At 40.4% G+C, this 19,631-nt stretch overlaps 4 protein-coding genes across 5 annotated transcripts in view; 2 read left to right on the top strand and 2 right to left on the bottom strand.

Moving 5' to 3' along the window:
* Positions 1–409: 409 nt before the first annotated feature.
* On the bottom strand, positions 410–5,640 carry LOC135700318 (tetratricopeptide repeat protein 27). Its single transcript, XM_065220794.1, has 3 exons — positions 5,503–5,640; positions 1,940–2,795; positions 410–1,874 (listed from the first exon to the last, which is right to left on the bottom strand). Exons 1-3 carry the CDS (start codon positions 5,549–5,551, stop codon positions 425–427), a joined length of 2,355 nt encoding a protein of 784 aa, XP_065076866.1. The 5' UTR covers positions 5,552–5,640; the 3' UTR covers positions 410–424.
* Positions 5,641–5,817: 177 nt separating this feature from the next.
* Positions 5,818–7,125, top strand: Wdr92 (WD repeat domain 92). Its single transcript, XM_065220756.1, has 2 exons — positions 5,818–6,807; positions 6,884–7,125. Exons 1-2 carry the CDS (start codon positions 5,903–5,905, stop codon positions 7,089–7,091), a joined length of 1,113 nt encoding a protein of 370 aa, XP_065076828.1. The 5' UTR covers positions 5,818–5,902; the 3' UTR covers positions 7,092–7,125.
* Positions 7,126–12,085: 4,960 nt separating this feature from the next.
* nudC (nuclear distribution C, dynein complex regulator) lies at positions 12,086–13,679 on the top strand. The gene is made up of 4 exons (XM_065220755.1): positions 12,086–12,273; positions 12,367–12,659; positions 12,742–13,302; positions 13,375–13,679. The coding sequence occupies exons 1-4, from the start codon at positions 12,199–12,201 to the stop codon at positions 13,424–13,426; spliced, it is 981 nt and encodes a 326-aa protein (XP_065076827.1). The 5' UTR covers positions 12,086–12,198; the 3' UTR covers positions 13,427–13,679.
* A 4,340-nt stretch (positions 13,680–18,019) lies between these two features.
* LOC135700325 (uncharacterized) overlaps positions 18,020–19,631 on the bottom strand; it is a 159,646-nt gene continuing 158,034 nt past the window's right edge. For both annotated transcript variants that reach the window (XM_065220816.1, XM_065220817.1), the window contains one exon: positions 18,020–19,101. In XM_065220816.1, the coding sequence (XP_065076888.1) occupies positions 19,076–19,101 (26 nt within the window). In that variant the 3' untranslated portion in view covers positions 18,020–19,075. The remainder of the gene's footprint in view (positions 19,102–19,631) is intronic.

Here is a 19,631-nt window from a genome sequence, read left to right as displayed (position 1 = left end):
TATAAATCGCATCGTAATTATTGTTCTGCTGTGACAACGACAACCATTGACGTCATCACGGACCGAATGATAGTCGTAGAATAACAGCCGGTGTAGAAGAATACCACGACTACAAAAACAAACATAAAAAAGCGAAAAGCATCGCTCCTTCTGACATGAAACCACGCTATGTATCACGTGCTCACTAGCGCTTCCAAAATGTTCACGTGCTGTGTTCTTAAATAGAAGCAGAAGTAGATAAAACGAAAGTGATGTGTGGTTGTTAACATTCCTATCCAATTCATTAGAGCGCTTGCTCTCAGAGAGCGATTTTTTTTGCTCCTTCCAAGAGCCGCGAGAGAAAAAGGACGCAAAGGGGGGATTCATCGTGACGAGGTCGTCATTGAAAGTAACATTTTTGCAGGCGGCCAGGGAGTAAAACATTTTATTGATTCATAGCGTTCGTCAGCTCGGTAGTTAGTTTCTGTACTATTTCCGACAACTGTTCGACGAGGGCAGCATTTTGTTCCCAATTTTCATTGCCAGCCGCCCGTACGCATCCTTGACCCGTTAAGCGTGCCGAGGAAAGTTGCGATTTTACGGAAGGTAGCCTCCCGGCATCATCCTTCCCATCGAGGAACGCTTGCAAACTACTTTCGCAAAGTGCTACGCATAGCTTGAGGATCCTTTCGCAATTGTCAGGATTTTTTGACCATTGACTGTTCGTTTGGGTGTACCCTCGGTAAGCATTTTGCAATTTTTGAGCTTTCTTCAGTGGATCTTTAGTTTCCAATTGCGAAGATAACTCGTACAGTAGACCATTGTTGGCAGTTTTGGCACATGCGTGCCCAAGAAGCTTAAGAATCTTTTTCGTCAAGCGTTGCGTTGAGTTTCCATTGGCATCCGGAGCGTCTTCCGAGATGACTTTGGTGAGTATTTCTAGAACTTCTTGATCGTAGAATTTTTCCTTCAGCTCCAGCATCCGCTCGTAGGCGTTCAATGCGTCCTCGTAGTTTTTCGTATCGATGCTGACGGCGAGGAAATTGTCCCATACCTTCCAGTTATTGAAGTTACACTTGAGAGCTTCTTGCAGAACTTTATGCGCTCGCTTTTTGTCGCCTAGTTTGATGTAAGCCATGGCGAGATTATTCCACGGTTCGAAACCATGCGCCTCCAGAGTGGTATAGAGTCGATAAGCTTTCGCAGCTTCCTCCCATTGTTCCAGCTGAATAGCGGCGTAGCCCAACCGCAACAGAGTGGCCTCCTGGAGGCAATTGATTTCCACCGATCTCTTCAGATGTGTAATTGCTTCCTGGTATTGCTTTCTCGCGAAGTAAAAATTACCCCAATGCCGTTGCGCTCGGGCACTAGTTTCTCCGGATAGTTCCCATGCTTTTTGATAACATTGGATGTCGTCCGTTGCATCTCCCAGTAGACAGTACAGGGTGACGGTGGGATTTTTGTTGATTTCCTGATGAATGATTTCAGCAGCTTTATGTCTCAGTTCGAGATGGTTGTAGCAGGAGATAACATCTTCCCAGAGTTGCAGCTCAAGATACAAATCTAAAGCGCCTTTGATGATACCCAAGCTCACCATCAAGTCGCCCAGCTTGGCCTTAATTTGCCAACGCGGAATGAGGGCGGAGCAGAAGGCAAACGACAGACGATGCGAAACGGGAACAGAGTCGGAATCCAGCAGGTGGACTAGCTCTTCGCATTGCTTCATTGATCGATCGACGGTGCGTTTGTGGTTCGCTTCCAGTAGAATGTTGAGATACAAAGCTGCAACTCGGGTAGCCCATGGACCATGATCCTGGTATAGCAAGGACGTTATATACGGTTTGAGTTCCTCGTCAGCCAGTTTATCTTTAGGTTGCGAGTATTTCAAATAGAATCTGGGAAAGAAAAATTTGAAGATACGTTAGCAAGTCTGTATAATTGCCGAATAACATCAACACACATTTTGGAAAGTACCATCTCTTGTACCAAGCTAGGAAGCTGAGCGTCAACGTTTTCCTGCTCACTCGTGAACTTGACCTTTTCCAAACGCACGTCGTCATCTAATTTCAGGATTGTCGGTAGAGTTACGTGACCATGCGTTTCCTTCGATCCCGGTAAACCTAACGTTTCCAAACCCTTGGCCCTTAGGATTAGCTGCGGCAAAGGATTTTGTTGGTACTTTGTTCTCACTCCAAGGACTCCTTCAACGGATATTTCAACGCCAGCCAAGCTTTGAAGAGTCGTTATCCAATGTTCCGCTTTGGTAATACGTTTGAATAGAACGTACCCCTGTAGGATCTCGATGTGGGTTTGCAGCTGTAAACTGACGTCTTCATCAGATTCCATAGCTTTTGCTAGGTGTTCAACGTTTTGGTCAAATCTCGAGTAAAGGCTATGAACGAGATCATCCAAACAACGCTGGTAGACAACCAGATATCGAAGGTACCATAATCGCTCGTCAAAGGTGACATACTGCTCTCCACACGCTGGTATCAGTTGCTCGAATACAAGTTTACAAATGTACAACAGCTCTGGAGCATTTGTATTCACATTCAATTCTTCACCGTCCGATTTGAGCAGGTTCCTTACATTGAGTTCCTCGGAAAATGTTACCACATCGGTGAGGGTCGTTTTTGGGCCTAGGAAATTATTTTGAACAAAGACGAATAGAGCAGAAATGGCCGCTTGGAGTAGTTCGTAGCGATCGGCGGTTGAAGTTTTTCCAGCTGTGATGCTTTTGAAGATCTCATGCTGAAAGCAGTTGGTCCAGTCGGCTTCCTTAATCGATTTCAGCAGGCCGGAAACTTCCTGTTGGTCTGTAAAAAAGTGAAAAATTTTCAATTTCAATAAAGTATAAATGAATTAGGTTGTGATTTATGTTAAAATACATGACATAACGCATACATAGTCTACTGGGTGATTGTATGACATTTTCCGGAAAGGACCATTTCTCGGATTTTTTTTTATATATCAAAAAATGAAAATCTTTATTTACTTAGCTATTTTAAATCGGTAAAATGAACATCATTAGCCCAAATGATCAGTTTTTTCGATGGTATAATTTGTAATTCATACAAAGGACTTGGATTATACAAAGAGTGAGACAATTAAGTTACCCTCAGAAGCTTTAGTTTTTTTTTCTAATAGCTGTATAAAATTTTTGGTCCGTCTTATGTTTGTGAATCTACCATTTAGTAGTTAGTACTTATTTAAGTTTCACCGTATGCTCATTATTCTCGTCCATATTGAGGATTCAACTTGTTAGCTATTGAAAATCAATTAAAATACTATTGATTTAAAACTAAACTTTGTTTTATGGATTTTATAATTTTAAACCGTATGTAATATCTTTTGTTCTAGCACTTTTTTGAAAAACATATGTTTACATCTTAAAACAATGATACCTTCTAGGAAAGAAAGGATTCAAAATGTTCTACGATTTTTGTCAATTTTGAAGTGTCCGTTGTGTCCAAGTTTGCATAGGTCTTCAAGATTATACCTGCGTCAAATATGGTGCCTCTTCGGTACAGAACCGAGAAATAGTGAATTGAGATTTGAATTTTTTGTCGAAGTTTTTTCTAGATGAAATTAAAATGAACATTATTACAGGGTCTAACTTTTTTTCAAAACAAAATAATATTTTTGATTTGACCTTGAAACAACATCAGACTCCAGGGGTGTGTGTGATTCGTTTGGAGACGACTGCGGGAATCCGAACACCAACGATACCTGTTTTTGTAGCTAAATACCCCTGCGAGACATCGTTGCCACTTTGCTCTTGCCCAAGAGCTGTGATAGCTCAAACGGAGAAAAAGAAGAATCAGCCGTTAGATTAAAAAAAAGTTAATTTTATGTCGGTTTGTCGGTGGTCCTATGTACTATAGTCGCTGTCTTCATAGTCTGGCGGATAAAATCTCAGGAACCAATTGAGCTGTCAAATAGCGGAACCAATCGAGCAAATCACGACGAACAACAGAAAAGAGCACATCAGCTATTGCGAACAAAACTTCGGAAACCCTTTTCTCGTGACCAGTGATGGAAAAGGTCGCGAAAACTCACGAACTTTTCCCTTGGTGAACTTCATGAAATATCGCGAACTTTTCCAACACTACTCGTGACTCAAGGCTCGCCTACACGGAAGCAAATAAACTTAAGAATTTACTTTGACTATATGTTTTTAGTATTACTTCTACGTGAAGTCAACGATTTACATAGTTGAAGATGCTAATTTCAAATAACAGACTGTAGTGGTAATTTTTATACGATAGATGGAGTAGATGAAAGCATAGAGTTGATAGTTCCGTTAGAGTACGGCAGTGTGAAGATTGTATATAGATATTAGAATAGCGAACTAGGACAACTTTTAAGGAAGGTACAAATCGGTTTTTTCATCTCTCTTTACCAAACTCCCCCTTTGGAGAGGGATGGTGAGGGGTGTCCCCCCCCCCCCGCCACCACTGGCAAAAGAGATGAAAACCGACCCGTTCAAGTACCAACTGTGTGTTTTAAACAGTTCTACCGATTTTTACCGCACTTCAATTGTTATTTGAAGGAAGGCATCCAGTCGTAGGTTTGGAAATTGCAACTATTGTTTACCCCTACCACGATATGTGCTCCTGTCATCGTCGACTTGACGATGACGATTTAATAAGGCTCGACTAATGAACGACTCATATGATTTTTATAAGCGTGACTTATGAATGAATTTCGTCTAACATGAGGTAGCTCCTATACGCCTATAACCATTTATTATCCCCAAGCGTTGAAAGACGAGTGGTCAACACAAAGGCCTCGTAGTCCATGGTTCGGTTCCAGTCTGCTCCACTTTACTATTTTTTGTCAACATTATTTTTCATAAGTGAAATTCATACTGATTTATTGTGGCTAAAGTTCATAAGTGGCTCTTATGGAATTCTTACGTCCATTTGCCTTAGTGCACGCAAACTAACACCAGGAAAGTTTCCCCTATTCGATGATGCTGGTAATTTGAGTTCGATTGTCGAGGAAAGAATAACCAACGTTTTGTTTATAAAAGTTGATAATACCTTTACAATTGTTGATCTACAATATCAGTGCTAACATTTGAAAACGGCGCAAAAGCCATTTGTAAACAAATGGTTTGTGGGCCCTTTACTCGCTACCCGAAGAACGCCCACGCAAACCAACAGCATCGTCAGGAAGGGGAAAATTTCCCCTACCCGATGTTGCTGTTGTGTCGCGTGGGTGTACTTCAAGTAGTGAGTAAAGGGCCCACAAACCATTTGTTTACAAATGGCTTTTGTGCCGTTTTCAAATGTTAGCACTGATATATTGAATTTGTTCCACTTTTTAGTAAATCGAAATTCTATCCGCCAGACTATAAATATAGCGACTATATACTATATACGACTTCTGGCCATATATAAATACTAATTTCACCCAGTGTACTTGCTATGTTGTCGGCATAATTTATGACCAATGCCCCCAGAAACATCTTTCACTTAACACTTTCCAAATAACATATTCTCCATCCTGAAAACTTACCTTCCACATTTAGGAAATTAAACAAGTTTAACAAACTAGTTTCACTCATTTTCTTGAATGTTGTTAAGCTTCCAAATATAAATTCCCGTCTTCTATTAAATCGTTTTCAAAACTCACAAGAACGCACGTGTGTTTACATTCGGCAGCTTGAGTGTTTTGGGGTTTTTGGATCGAGTTCGTTTGTATGCAGCGGCACGGGTGATTTCCAATTGAAACGTCAAACATATCGAAACATTGACCAAGCAAATAACACCACATGGGTTTGTTTATAAATCGTAGCAACGGTAGCCCCGGTATAGCCCGTGGTAGTGCGTGAATCTTTCGAGCTCGTATCTAATTACGAACAACAAACTTCCAGATTATTCCTCATGTTACACCATCATCCGACCGAACCAGCACAATGGATTCCATCCAGATGATAGCCCACATCGAGAAATCCCTGGATTATTCGATATTCGACGTGAAATGGATCCCCTGCTCGGCCAAGTTCGTCGTGGTTGGATCCAAACCGAAAGGAAACGGAATCCTGCAGATCTACGAACTGAACCGCGGTGAGTTGGACAAAGTCATAGAGGTTGAGAAGCCAAAGTCATTCAAATGTTGTTCATTCGGAGCGTCCCGGTTGCGTGAAACGCAGCTGGCAACGGGAGATTTTGTGGGGAAGTTGGCAATCTACGATGTGGAACGTTTGGAACAGCCGGTGTATGAAGTGGCGGAGGCCCATACCGGAATTATCAACGCAATGGATGCCATTGGAGGTACGACGATAAACTGCGGTGCGCCGGAGATTGTGACTGGCGGCAGAGACGGATCAGTGAAAGTTTGGGATCCGAGACAAAACGATTCTCCGGCAGCTCACGTTAGTGCCGCTGGGGATGGCCCTGCTGATAAAAGGGACTGCTGGGCTGTAGGATTTGGCAATTCGTACAATTCCGTTGAACGGTCGGTGGTGGCCGGTTATGACAACGGCGACGTTAAGCTGATTGACTTGCGTGCAATGAAAGAACGGTGGTCTGCCAATGTGAAGAATGGAGTTTGTGGAGTTGAGTTCGATCGAAAAGACATCAATATGAACAAGTTGGTCGTCAGCACGCTGGAAGGTGGATTGCACGTGTTTGATATGCGAACCCAACACCCTGAGAAAGGATTCGCTCAGCTGACGGAGAAGGAGGCAGGACAGTCGTTGGGTAGCAATGGAGTTATCAGTGGATCCAAATCGACCGTTTGGACTGTGAAGCATTTGCCTCAAAATCGAGACATTTTTGCTTCCTGTGGAGGTGCCGGTAATATTCGATTGTGGATTTAGTAAGTATCAGTGTTTAGCTTAAAAAGCTTTATTTGGTGGTACAGAATTTGACATCTAATGGCTTGTTTCTTTCAGTCACTATCCGGAAAAACGCACCAAGACAACGGCTAGCGGTGAAGATCAAGGAGTCGTTGGTACGTTGGAAATGCTGAACGCCACCACTGTTTCAACTCAACCGGTCAACGCATTCGATTGGAGTCCCGATCGGCAGGGTTTGGCAGTGTGCGGAGCTTTTGATCAAACTGTTCGAGTTTTAGTTTCAACTAATTTACACTTGCATTAGTATGTTTCCGTATTTACTAAATAAAATAATTATTATGCATGATTATTATTACTTTCGACTCACTAAATACTAAATAAATGGGGGAAATGGCTCTAATGTTGGCCTATGGATCTAAGATTGGGCCCATCGCTAAAAATCTGTTATTTATCAATTTTATCTAGATGAACCCGTCATTGGGACGGTACTAATGGATATTTTTGGTCGCTATTGAAAATTTAGTCGATTGCTGAATTTATGTATGGGCCCAAATTAGGGGCATATAGGCCGACATTACATACATTTCCCCTACCAAATATTAATAAAATTATTGGGTTTTATTCATTGTACCGTTAAGGCACCTTATTTGGCGGCGTTCCTAATAATTATGACAGACATGATTGTAGTACAGTTGTACCATAGAGGTAACACTAAGACTAGTAAGTCCCGAAGAAACGTGCTCAACTTTTTGGCTCAGCTCTGGTACTCAGCCCTATTCTGTATTTCGTTTCGAACGAAATTCTCATACAAAAAAATATTTTTTTGTATGAGAATTTCGTTCGAAACGAAATACAGAATAGGGGTGACTATCTTCGGTCCCAAGCTAATCGATTCACCCCTCGAAACATAGGAAAATCCACTAACCCCTCATTTTATCTGTCAAACTTTCATAGCGAATCAAAACAAACATAGTATAGTAATAGAGATTGCTGACGTTTGTCGTACGTAGTGTGCGTCACGTATACGTATACGCAAAATGTTTTCATCGGGAAAAAAAAACTTCATAGCGGAAAATTTTCCCGATGAATACAAATCACTTACACAATCATACTTTAGCAATCTCTATAGAATTTTGACTAGAATACATTAATCGATTTGCTTGGGACCAATAGGCTAGTCAAGTAGTGAGCCAATTTAAAATCGTTAGTTTCCACCGATTGTTTGTACTCCTTTAATCTAGTACGTCGATTGTGGTACTGGATTAAAGGAGTACAACGGTACTACAATCATGTTTGTCGAAGGTATAACTCGACACTCAATAATTTTGAATATCACCCATATTCTGTATTCCGCGAGGTAGGTATTGCGTTCGAAACGGATTTCTCATAAGGTAAAATTTGCTATCCATTAATATTCTTTAAATGCTACCGTGCTCTAGGGATGATAGTGTAATAAAGTATTTAAAAATACCTATCTCGTCAAAATCAAGATACGTTCAATAACCCAGCGAACAAATTTAGCAGCAGAAATGTTGTGGTTGTTTTGCTTAACGACGTATTCGGGGTATCATCCAAACCATTTGTGGATAAGTTCGACTATTTGGGTTACTGTTCGTTTTTGTTTATTAGGGGCAGCTTATACCGTGGAGCCCCGTTAATCTGAACGTTACTTCGACGTGCATATTAACGGGGTTCCTTCTGTGATTCAGTGATGTAAGCCCTAATAAAATGTTATGGTTAATTTGCTTAACGACGTGTACGGGGTATCATCCAAACCATTTGTGGAATAGTTCAATCATTTGGGTTATCGTTCGTTTATGGTATTTTTATTAGGGTTTATATTTTAGCGTTCTCTTTCACGGTCCCTTTCATTTAATGAATACCCCCCGTTTGCAAGGTGTTTTGGTGATTATACTGTCTTCTTGATAGAGTTGAAATTTTGCGCTTTTTTATTAATGCAAACACAATAAAAATCAGAGATGTCCCATTTTTTAATTACTCGATTAACAACTAATCGATTACTTTTTGTTCGCTGAGCTGTCATTTCTCTACCAATGAGAGTGCAGAACATGTTTGAAACCGAGTTTGAAACGATGGGTGATGATCCTCTGGAGAAATATTTTACTTTTCGGTTCGTTAATCGATTAATCGATTATTCGAATGAAAATTGGACATCACTAAATGAATGTGAAACGTCATTTCAAATATAAAGGCCGTTCATAAATAATAAGACGGAGACAAGCCAGCCAACGGCTGAAAGTCTCCTTAATAAAGATATAAAAAAAAATAATAAGAAAAGGACCGGTGATAATCACAAATTACGTCCCCATGGTAACAGAAATAAACACGAGTGCTGACCGCTCTTATACAAATGTTATGGTAAATTTGCTCAACGACGTCTTCGGGGTATTATCCAAACCATTAGTGGAATAGTTCAATCATTTGGGATATCGTTCGAATATGGTTATTGTTTATTAGGGCGGTTGCTATTACCATCTATTATCATATTCAGTAGTTTGTCACATCTGAACATCAGTAAATTTATCATCTCGCTGCCACAACGGCGCCGATGGTGTAGTGGTAAGCGTGATTACCTCTCACCCCAGCAGGCCTGGGTTCAATCCCAGTCGGCGCCGCCGGGATGTTCTGAGGCATAACATCTCTGATCACGCCTTCCTTCGGATGGGAAGTAAAGCCGTTGGTCCCCGGTTCATGAGTTGATGGGTCGATAGGTAGGGTCCAGGTGTGGGAGCTGCCTTCCTGGCACGTCGGTAGCATTGGTGCTCAGCACGGAAAACAAGATCGACGGAAAAAACAAACCAAAGGATCTCGCTGCCACAGGTCGCTCCGGCCGGATGGCCACCACAGTTGTACCCAGTCAGGACGTAAAAAAATGGGTGAAAGCATCCCTCCGAGACGCCTGGGCCCGGGAGTGGTTCGCAAAAAGGGGACCGTTCCTGAGAAAAATAAAGGGCGACACCTCCAAATGGAATGACATTACGAGCCGATGGGAACAATAGGTCTTATCCCGGCTTCGATCCGGACACACCCGAATGACCCACAACATGGGTAGTGCTGCCTCTTTTCGGAAGTTTTGCGACTCCTGCAACACGATTATGACAGTCGAATACCTGATTGTTAACTGTCCCTGCTTCCATAACATCCAGCTCCTCTATACCGAACAGCATACGTAACGCATTCTCTAACGACCCGTCCACGGAAGCAGCCCTAATAGTTTTCCTAAAAGATGCTGGACTGTTCTATAAAATATAATCAATATATACAAAATGACTACACTTCGAACATGGACACCACTGGAGTAAGCCTGGATATCCCATGACGATTACCGGACTGCCTTCGACAACGACCACCGTCATTCACACCATGATCCGCCAACCACACTAAGAACAAGACAGGAACTATAATGAACTCTGTTTAAAAATACTCTGTACTAAGGGGACTCCCTTCTGGAGCTCCACCAACCTCTAGGAGAACCCCTCAACCCCTGTAATTAGGGAAGCCCCCTTCTGGGGCTCCCGGAGATGAACCAGCCTGCGGCTGAAAATCTCTTAAATAGAGATAATAATAATAATAATCAGTAAATTTATTTAGAATAGTTGAATCTTCGATAGTTTTGTGATTTACAGTTCGAAAATACCAAACAAGGAAACCGTGATTAAGTGTGTCGGTGTGTTGAATTTATTTAAGCCTGTGTTTGGTAAAGTTTAACTCAAATTTGACAGATGGATTTTATTAGTAAACCTTGTATTTTACCAGACTTATTTCTGACAGAAAAGAAATAAATTTTAACAAACATCTTCTCGAAAATCGAACGATCAACAACAAAGGGCTTATCGAACATAATAATTTATTTTCGAAGTGTCAAATTTAAGTGAAAATTTGCCTTAACCCATCGACTAACCGACATGCCACAGGAGCAATTCGTTTGTCCACAATTCGATTTGTCAAACGAGCGATTCCATCTGGCAAACAGGCGATCAGAACTTTCAAACGAAGTGAGACACAAACCAATGCAATATAAATTCAACGTGTGTTCGTGTCCTATATAGCGTCTTGGGCAAGAATTTGAATGTAGCTTGTATCGAGGCTTGTATGAACTGTCACGTCGGTTCGCTGGTGCTTAAACCCCCAATATATTGCTGATTGCATCTGAAACTGGACTGTCCCAAAAATGCAAAAAGTGTGATAAAAGTGCACGTTTCCGTCAAATCGTTTTGATGTCTTGGGAGCACTTATTGCTTGCATCATAAGGAATAAGTGCACCGAAGACACCAAGATGATTAAGGTATTAGTACACGAGACAAATATTTGTCTTAATTTGACAGATACATTAAATGTATCTGTCAAATTAAGACAAATATTTGTCTCGTGTACTAATACCTTAAAGGTATTACACAGCAAAAAAAAAAATGTAATATGAATCAATGTAATTCAAGCTGATGTATGAAATAATGATGTAATAGCAAAAAGCTGATACAATCCCTAATAAAAAATGTATGGTTAATTTGCTTAACGACGTGTTCTGGGTAACATCCAAACCATTTGTGGAATAGTTAAATGATTTGGGTTATCGTTCGTTTATGGTTATTTTTTATTAGGGATATTACATCAATGGATGTAATTTTGTTCTTAAAATCGATGTACATCGTACAACGTTATATTACACAACCGATGGATTGACCTGGTTGCAGCAGTTTGGATGTAATATTCAACAACTTTTTTTTCTGTGTAGTACACGAGACAAATATTTGTCTTAATTTGACAGATACATTTAATGTATCTGTCAAATCAAGACAAATATTTGTCTCGTGTACTAATACCTTTAGACGTAAACTTGCAATTTTATCAAAATTTTTAGCCAACCCCACACGGTAAGAAATATTGTCAATACTTACAAGTATTGACAATAATATTGATGATGTGAATACAGAAATATTGTCAATACCGATGTATTGACGTCAATATAAAATGTATTGACGTCAATATAAAATGTATTGACAATACGATTATTGTCAATAAAAGCAATCGTGTACGGTCCACATTTAATAAGTGAAAACGCGCTTATTAGTCCAATTTGGTGTGAAATGCGAATAGTAGTTTCTACTTTACAATTCCTTTCCGTGTACGTATAAATGCACACCGCAAAAACGAAAATGACAAGCTTGGCCGATAAGGCATCAATAAAGTCATCGATATTGTTGACAGCTACTGATTTGTTTTCATATCTCGTTTCGTTGCTCGGTCTTCGATCTGGAAACATCTGGCAAAATCCAAACAAACTCACCGCCCGCTGTAAAACCGAGTGTAAAACTTCGTTCTTGGTGCAAAAGTAATAAGTTTTAGAATTTTCAGATATATAACTCGAAGCGGCTCCTCTACCAAAACGTAACATGCCTGCCGATGAAGGAAAATTCGATCAAGTGTTGTTCACACTGGCCGATCAACACCCGGGCGGTGTTCCAGACGTAAGTCTTAATCGAGCAGCTAACCTCAATTTTCTGCGATTCTAGCTGAATCACAAGGATGATTCTCATCGATTAACTCCCTTTTTCTCACAGCTACTTTCGACAATCGCCGGTTTCCTGAACCGAAAAACAGACTTCTTCACCGGAGGCGAAAAAGGAGAATGGGAGAAGCTCATGTTGAAGATTTTCCGAAAGGAGGCTGAAATTGCTCAGGAAGTTGCAAGGAAGAAACGCGAAGAACGGGAATCTGCTGAGCGAAGGCGAACCGAAGCACGCCGGAAGAAGGAAGAAGAGGAACGACTTCAGCAGGAACAGCAGTCGGCTGCCATCACGGAGCTCACCGATGCAGAAGCGGATAAGATGCTGCAAGAAATCGCTGATGCGAAGTAAGTTTCCAATGTTTGTGTTTGTGGGGATTCGTTTCCTTGGAGATGGAATAGAATTATCTAATTTCGTTCTGTGCTACAGGGACACAGAAGTCAAACCTGAATCGTCGAGTGCTTCCATTCCGGAAGAGAAGAAAGACAAAGACGATGACGAGGAACCGGAAGATAAAGGCAAACTCAAACCGAATCAAGGCAACGGTTGCGACTTGGAGAAATACACTTGGACTCAAACGCTTCAGGAACTGGAACTTCGCGTGCCATTCGATGTCAAGTTCACTCTCAAAGCCAAGGACGTCGTGGTAAACATCCAGCGGAAATCGCTAAAGGTTGGCCTGAAAGGACACCCACCAGTTATTGACGGCGAACTGCATGCAGAAGTGAAAATGGAAGAATCGCTGTGGCATCTGGACAAGAACAGCGTTGTAGTCACGCTGGACAAAATCAATCAGATGAACTGGTGGGATAAACTGGTGATAACCGATCCACAAATCAACACGCGAAAGATCAATCCCGAATCGTCCAAGTTGTCGGATTTGGACGGTTCTACGCGTGGCATGGTCGAGAAGATGATGTTCGATCAGCGGCAGAAGGAAATGGGTTTGCCGACCAGCGATGAACAGAAAAAGCAGGACGTGCTGAAGAAGTAAGTGTCCTATATTTTCGATGTATGTAAGTATATTACGGCGAGAAATCTAAAAAAACGTCAAATTTTTAGGTTCATGGAGCAGCATCCGGAGATGGACTTTACAAAATGCAAATTCACTTAGATCAGCTGAATGAAGATAGAATAGTCTTAGTTCTTAACACTGATGATAAACTACAATGCTGAACAGATTAGTGATAACTTACTGGTTTATGTTTCATCTCCTATGTGGGAGTGATGTAAGCTTTAAATGATTTTCATTAAGGTATTATATTGTAAACAAGAATCGAGTTTGGAATGATATGAAGTGAACAATTATGCATTCATTGTAATTATGATCGACTCAAATACAAAAATTGATTGCTGGACACTAATTTGGTTTTTTGCATAATATTTCAAAATACATATAAGAATAGGGGTTAGCGCCGGCAGAAGATTTTAATAATAATTGGCCAAATCACTCATACAAGATAATAATTCTATTCATACACTTCGGCTTCGCCATTTAGACGCCTAGCAGAGTGAACGCTAGAGACCGAGCGGACAAAAGATCTTATTAATGAATACAGTCGAATTTCGCTCGTTGGACTACGTTTTAGTTGGGCTGTAACTGCCCATAAAAGCGTAACAGCACCGACAAACCGACATGAATGACCATAGCAAAAACAATAAAAAATATGATCAAAGCACACTACTGACGTCTGCCTCCGTGTTCGTGGGAAATATTTATCTATTCTGGACAAATTATTTTTATCTAGATCAAAAAATGCTGATGTGGTTTTGACAGTTCGGATCACTGCGCACATTTAAATCGGCCATTCAGGATTTTCGGGCATAAGTCAGAATTAAGTGTCATGTCGGTTTGTCGGTTGTTTAATCACGATCAAACCGACATGAAACTAAAGGCCGGCTTAAGTTTTCAGGTTTGTTGACAGTTAGCCCATGCATTATCTGTCAAAAAACCCGAAAACGTATCTATTGTGCGACGGCCTTTAAACTTAACTCTTGATCGAGAATCAATAACGGCCGATTCAAATGTGCAGCGATCCCATCTGACCATACACGCTTACTTCAGCTTACTCACCGGGTGAGTCGATCGTACTCAATTTCGTCTGATGTATTAGGTTGTCAAAATCTGAGTAAACGAGAAATGTCAAACCAAATCCGATGACTTAGAAAAAAATGCCAGCAGTGTCGGAGCAAACCCTCTATAAGAAACGGCGAAATTATTGTAAAACACCGGCCGAAATGCATTAAGGTAAGTAGAAATTGTATGCAGACGGTTTCAGTCGTCTTCAGCTCCAGTTAAATTAATCTGAAGCAGGTAATTTCCATTTTTTTTTATCAAAACAAATAAAAAAAAAAAAAAAAAACTCCGACCGAAAATATCACAGAGTGGTTTTGACTCATTCTGCGCGAGAACGTCATTTACTCAAAAGTGAGTAAAAGTGCGCCAACTCACTTTTGAGTAGCCATAGGCCATACTTCCCGCTGAAACGAGCATGTTCACCTTAATTTTGAGTTGTTGCGAGTTACCGCGTAGAAATGTTTTATCTAGATAAAAATAATTTGTCCGAAATAGATTAGACACGAACCAACTCATACATTTTGTAGGCGTGTTCGTGGCTAGGATACATCTAGATAGAGCTGGAATTAGGGCCTATCAGCTTTTGTAAACAATGACTTCTCTTGATGATTTCTAGAAATTCAAGGCTCGCCCACGCAAACCAACATCCTCATCGGGTAGGGAAAGACGAGGGGGGCGACACATCTAAATCTCAAGTCTAGATGCTCAACAAATCTCACACTAGGGAATCAATCTTCGAAAAATCTTCTTTCATTTCTCGCATCTACTTGCATCGTGCATGATCTTTTTGCAGGAAATCTTCAGAATCGTCGTCAATCTTCATTCTATCTACTTAGCTTGCGCGCAGCTAGCCACAGCAAAACACAATCTTTTCTGCATCGTAGATAGAGTCGTCCCCCTCGGGGAAAGACTTCCCCTATCCGATGGTAAGGTTGGTCTTCGTGGACGTGCCTTGAATTTCTAGAAATCATCGATAGAAGTCATTGTTTACAAAAGCTGTTACACCCTAATTCCAGCTCTATCTAGACATATACATATTCATATAGGGCCTACATAAAAAAAATACAGCCAAAAAAATGGCAACCAAAAAAAAAAAAATACTCTAAATTTAAGTTCTTTTTACTTAATTTTGGGTAATTTTGAGTTTTGCATCCCACTCTCACTTTTTGTTGTTGTAAAAAACGGAACGAGAGATTCGATTTTCTCATGATTATCGTTCAATAAGCTACTAGCACAAACGAAGTGACAGACGGAGCGGCTCGAAAACTTTGGTGACTAACCTACTATTGTAATTTTTCAGTGTACCACATGGCAACACCACTACTACTGGATTGTACCACATGGCAACACTACTATTGGATTGAACTAACATTTTCACCAAATGTTCTAGAATGTTTTGGTTCTATCTCTTTCACTCTACTCTAAACTGAAATGCATAAAAAAATGACAAAATGATACACTCTTTGCACACTGTCAAAGATCATATTGCACACAAAATCAACTATGTTCAAATCAAAACAAAAATACTAGCCCATCTAGTGGCTGATGGCACAAGCTTCTTAGAAAATTCTATTACAGCGAACCACATTATTTTAATTGATTTCTTCGCCAGTTAGTCGTCTGTCACTTCGTTTGTGCTACTAGTGTTGCTACTAGTGAGTATATGAGATATTTTTAAATTTCTACCTTTTATATTTCCTATCCATTAGAGGTCAGGAAGATAGTCATCGTTTGTTTAGCTTTTAATAAGTATATTAATCAAATCAGAGCAAACAGCGGAATAAAGGCATCGATCTCAATGAGGTTTTTTTCAGCACATAATTTGACAACCCGTTTTATTCAGCATTGTACACTGTTATAAAGCATTTATTCAATATTCTTCTTCTTCGAATTTTAAGCTTATTGCATATCGCATATTAGCTTATTGCGTGCTCTCAACTTAGTCTTCTAGATGCACTTCCCAACAAACAATTTTAGCTGCAGATTAGCTTATACAGTCAAAATTTGCCTTATACAGCTAATTTTTGTCTGTATAAGCTAAGCTGCAGCTAAAATTGTTTGTTGGGTTCCACAGTTGTTAATTGAGAGCTTTCGATGCCTGTACCATTTTTGCATTGATATGATTGTGTGGCAAAGTCCAATCATACTTCTATGCCCAGGGAAGTCGAGAAATTTTCCAACCAGAAAAATTCCTAAACCGAACCGGGAATCGAACTCAGCCACCTCCAGCATGGTCTTGCTTTGTAGCTGCGCCTTTACCGACTGAGCTAAGGGAGGTCCCAGAGGCATTTAATCAATATATATGCTTATTTGTGACTCTGAATTGATTGTTGGGCTGTTTGCAGCAAACCAATCTTGAAGTGCCTCAAAAATATGCTCTTTAAAAACTCCTCCCTAGTTGTGACCTTCTGGAAGCAAAATTGACAAAATTTATATGTCATACACAAACTTTACCACCTCTTCTTGCATCTTACAAATAAAAATTATCATTATAGTATCTCATTGTTTCATAATTACGAAAAATAGCATTTTAGCTATAATGAGCAATTGCAAGCCTGATTGGAACTAGCCTCTGAAATCAAATTTCTTTGAATTTTCCTCAGAATTATCTTGAAATTATCCTCAGTAAGGAACCCTTTGGAAAGATTCTCATAATTTGCATGGAATTCACTTCAGTTTTACTTTTGAATCTCACACCTTCCCTTGAAATTCTACTCACATTGAAAGTCTCATAAGAATTCATTTTCATATCTCCTCACAACTTTCTTAGATTTCTGCTTATAATTTGTTTGGTAAACTCTCCTGGATTTAATTATACAGGTATTCCACTAAGACGCCCACATTCATCAGGATTCTCCTGGATTTCTTTTCCCGATGCCTTTGAAGATCTCCTGGAGTTATTCGCAAGGCAAAACACATAGGCGTAGTGAGTTTTTGCGTAGTGCACAGTAGTGCACGTGGATTTCTTGTGATGGTCATATTCCCCCCTAGCCTGGGTTCAAACCCAGTCGGCGCCGCCGGGATGTTCTGAGGCATAACATCTCTGATCACGCCTTCCTTCGGATGGGAAGTAAAGCCGTTGGTCCACGGTTCATGAGTTGATGGGTCGATAGGTAGGGTCCAGGTGTGGGAGCTGCCTTCCTGGCACGTCAGTAGCATTGGTGCTCAGCACGGAAAACAAGATCGACGGAAAAAACAAACCAAAGGAAAAAAAAAAAAATATTCCCCCCTATTCTGCGAGTCACGTTCCTCTCACTCTCTCTCTCACCGGTGAGGTGACAATTCGACAGTGAGCATGCATAAGGGCGTATACGCGATGATCGATTATCATCATCGATTTTCTCTTTGCATTGCTACAGCTAAGCGAATATGTCTAAAATTTGTTCAATGTAGAGTTGTAACCTGTTGTATTGGCTTTCAAAAGCAACAGCAAACGCACCGAGAAACGTTAATTCTAGCGAGTTTTTAACAAAAGAGAAAATTTACGAAGAGAATCGATCATCGCGTTTACGCCCTTATGTATGCTCACTGTCGAATTGTCACCTTACCGGTGAAAAGAGAATCACGAATGAAGTGCCATTAAATGTGCCCCCTAGGTGGAATTTCTTTCAATCGAATACACGCATCCTCTTTCATTTTTAGTTTTATTGATCTTACACATGCTGTGCCATAATTTAAATAAGTTAATAAATATCACAGAAAAAATAATAATGTAATAGCGTATTTTGTTGGAGGGAGATAGAAGGATCAGTGTCGAAGTATATTTAAGCTAGAATAGTGATAGAATTGGGTTCATATTGACGAGACTCGTGTTACAGGGTGGACCACGATAACTGCCCTCTACTTATAAGGATGGAAGACGGCCATTCTACAAAAATGGGCGGAAAATGGAATTTGTTACATGCTTCGTTTAATTCTAATAAAAGTTTGATTTTTCCTTCCGTTGGTTTTTATTCACATAAAATTCTGACACCGTCAGTTATCTATGGTCAACCCTGTTGCAATTGAACCCGACAGGTGGCTTACAGATCCGATAGATTCTCAGTGCTAATAATACTTCCTATGTAATGGGCGATTCTTTCAAGTGATCCTATTGGTAATACCCAGGTGATCTTGGAGGGTCCAATCAGTAGATCCGTAGTCTGGGAGATTTGTATCTCCATTCTGGAAATGTGAACTTCCGAATACGCATGAAATCATGTCTTCCCGTGTGAGGCCTTTTTCACTGTTGTCGTTGTCTTTGATTGTATCAATGATTGACTATCAATCACATTGTATTTCTATGTTTTGCTTGTATTGCTGCCTCCCGTTCACTAATGTTAGTCCACGGGGTGCTGGTGTTCTGGGATAGCGGTCGCAATTGTCCAGTTGATGTAATAAATAGTGGTAATTAGGACTGAGGCTCACGTGTGTGTGGGTCTAATAAGGTTTTGCTAGGAATGCTTATAAGTTAGAACAACTCTAGGTAAGGCATCGCGTCGTCAAGGTTGATGCTGATGGACGCCTTCTTGTTGTTTCGCTTCGCTTAAATCTTAAATGTAGGTTTGAATATGGCTACACGTGTGTCTGTTGTGGTTGTTTATCAGGAAGGAAGATTTCCTTTAATAGCGTTTTTTACGTTGTTCCGAATTCGGTGATTAGCATTTTGGAGGTTCCTCCTTGCGTGGTGTGCCCTTCCAGGTCTCATCATCTGGGCATTTCTCTGGCACGCACTAGAAGTAGAAAGAGAATGAACAGACAATTAAAACGAAAATGTAACGAGGCGATGAAAAAATAAAATAACAAAAGACTAAGCAACTACGTGTCCTATTTTTTTATTTAGTTCTTGTTTATTTTTCGTCAGTCTTTGTTCGACAGGCGAGTGCCAATACTGCCAATTACCAACGCCAGGGAGGTGACTCCACACCTGAATCCTACATAACAATCCACATATTGGTGCCAACTTAAGGGGTTGCTGATTACGTGTGTCATGCATTAATTTTTGGAGTCTTATATAACCTAGGGGAATTTACGTATTCTCGGCAACCTAAGCAGCGACCTTCTTTCTATAGCCTTTTTCTCTAAGGAACGCACACATATGCAGTATTGGTTTGTTTACAATCTTTTGCTGCCAGCTGCTCTAATAATTTCAGTCGAAAGAATTGTCAAAAACTGGTTTGAAACGCTTTTACAAAGCCTCAAACTTCTCTAGTGAGAACGACTATTGTCGGCAACCAGTTTGTCTTCGGCAACCGTTCCATTT

This window comes from Ochlerotatus camptorhynchus, unplaced genomic scaffold, assembly GCF_037179485.1.
Source record: "Ochlerotatus camptorhynchus isolate MF236.1 unplaced genomic scaffold, CSIRO-AGI_Acam_v1.1 ptg000132l, whole genome shotgun sequence".
Lineage (NCBI taxonomy): Eukaryota > Metazoa > Arthropoda > Insecta > Diptera > Culicidae > Ochlerotatus > Ochlerotatus camptorhynchus.
The sequence above is the reverse complement of the archived record's forward strand: the minus strand, read 5'-3'. Positions and strand labels throughout refer to the sequence as shown.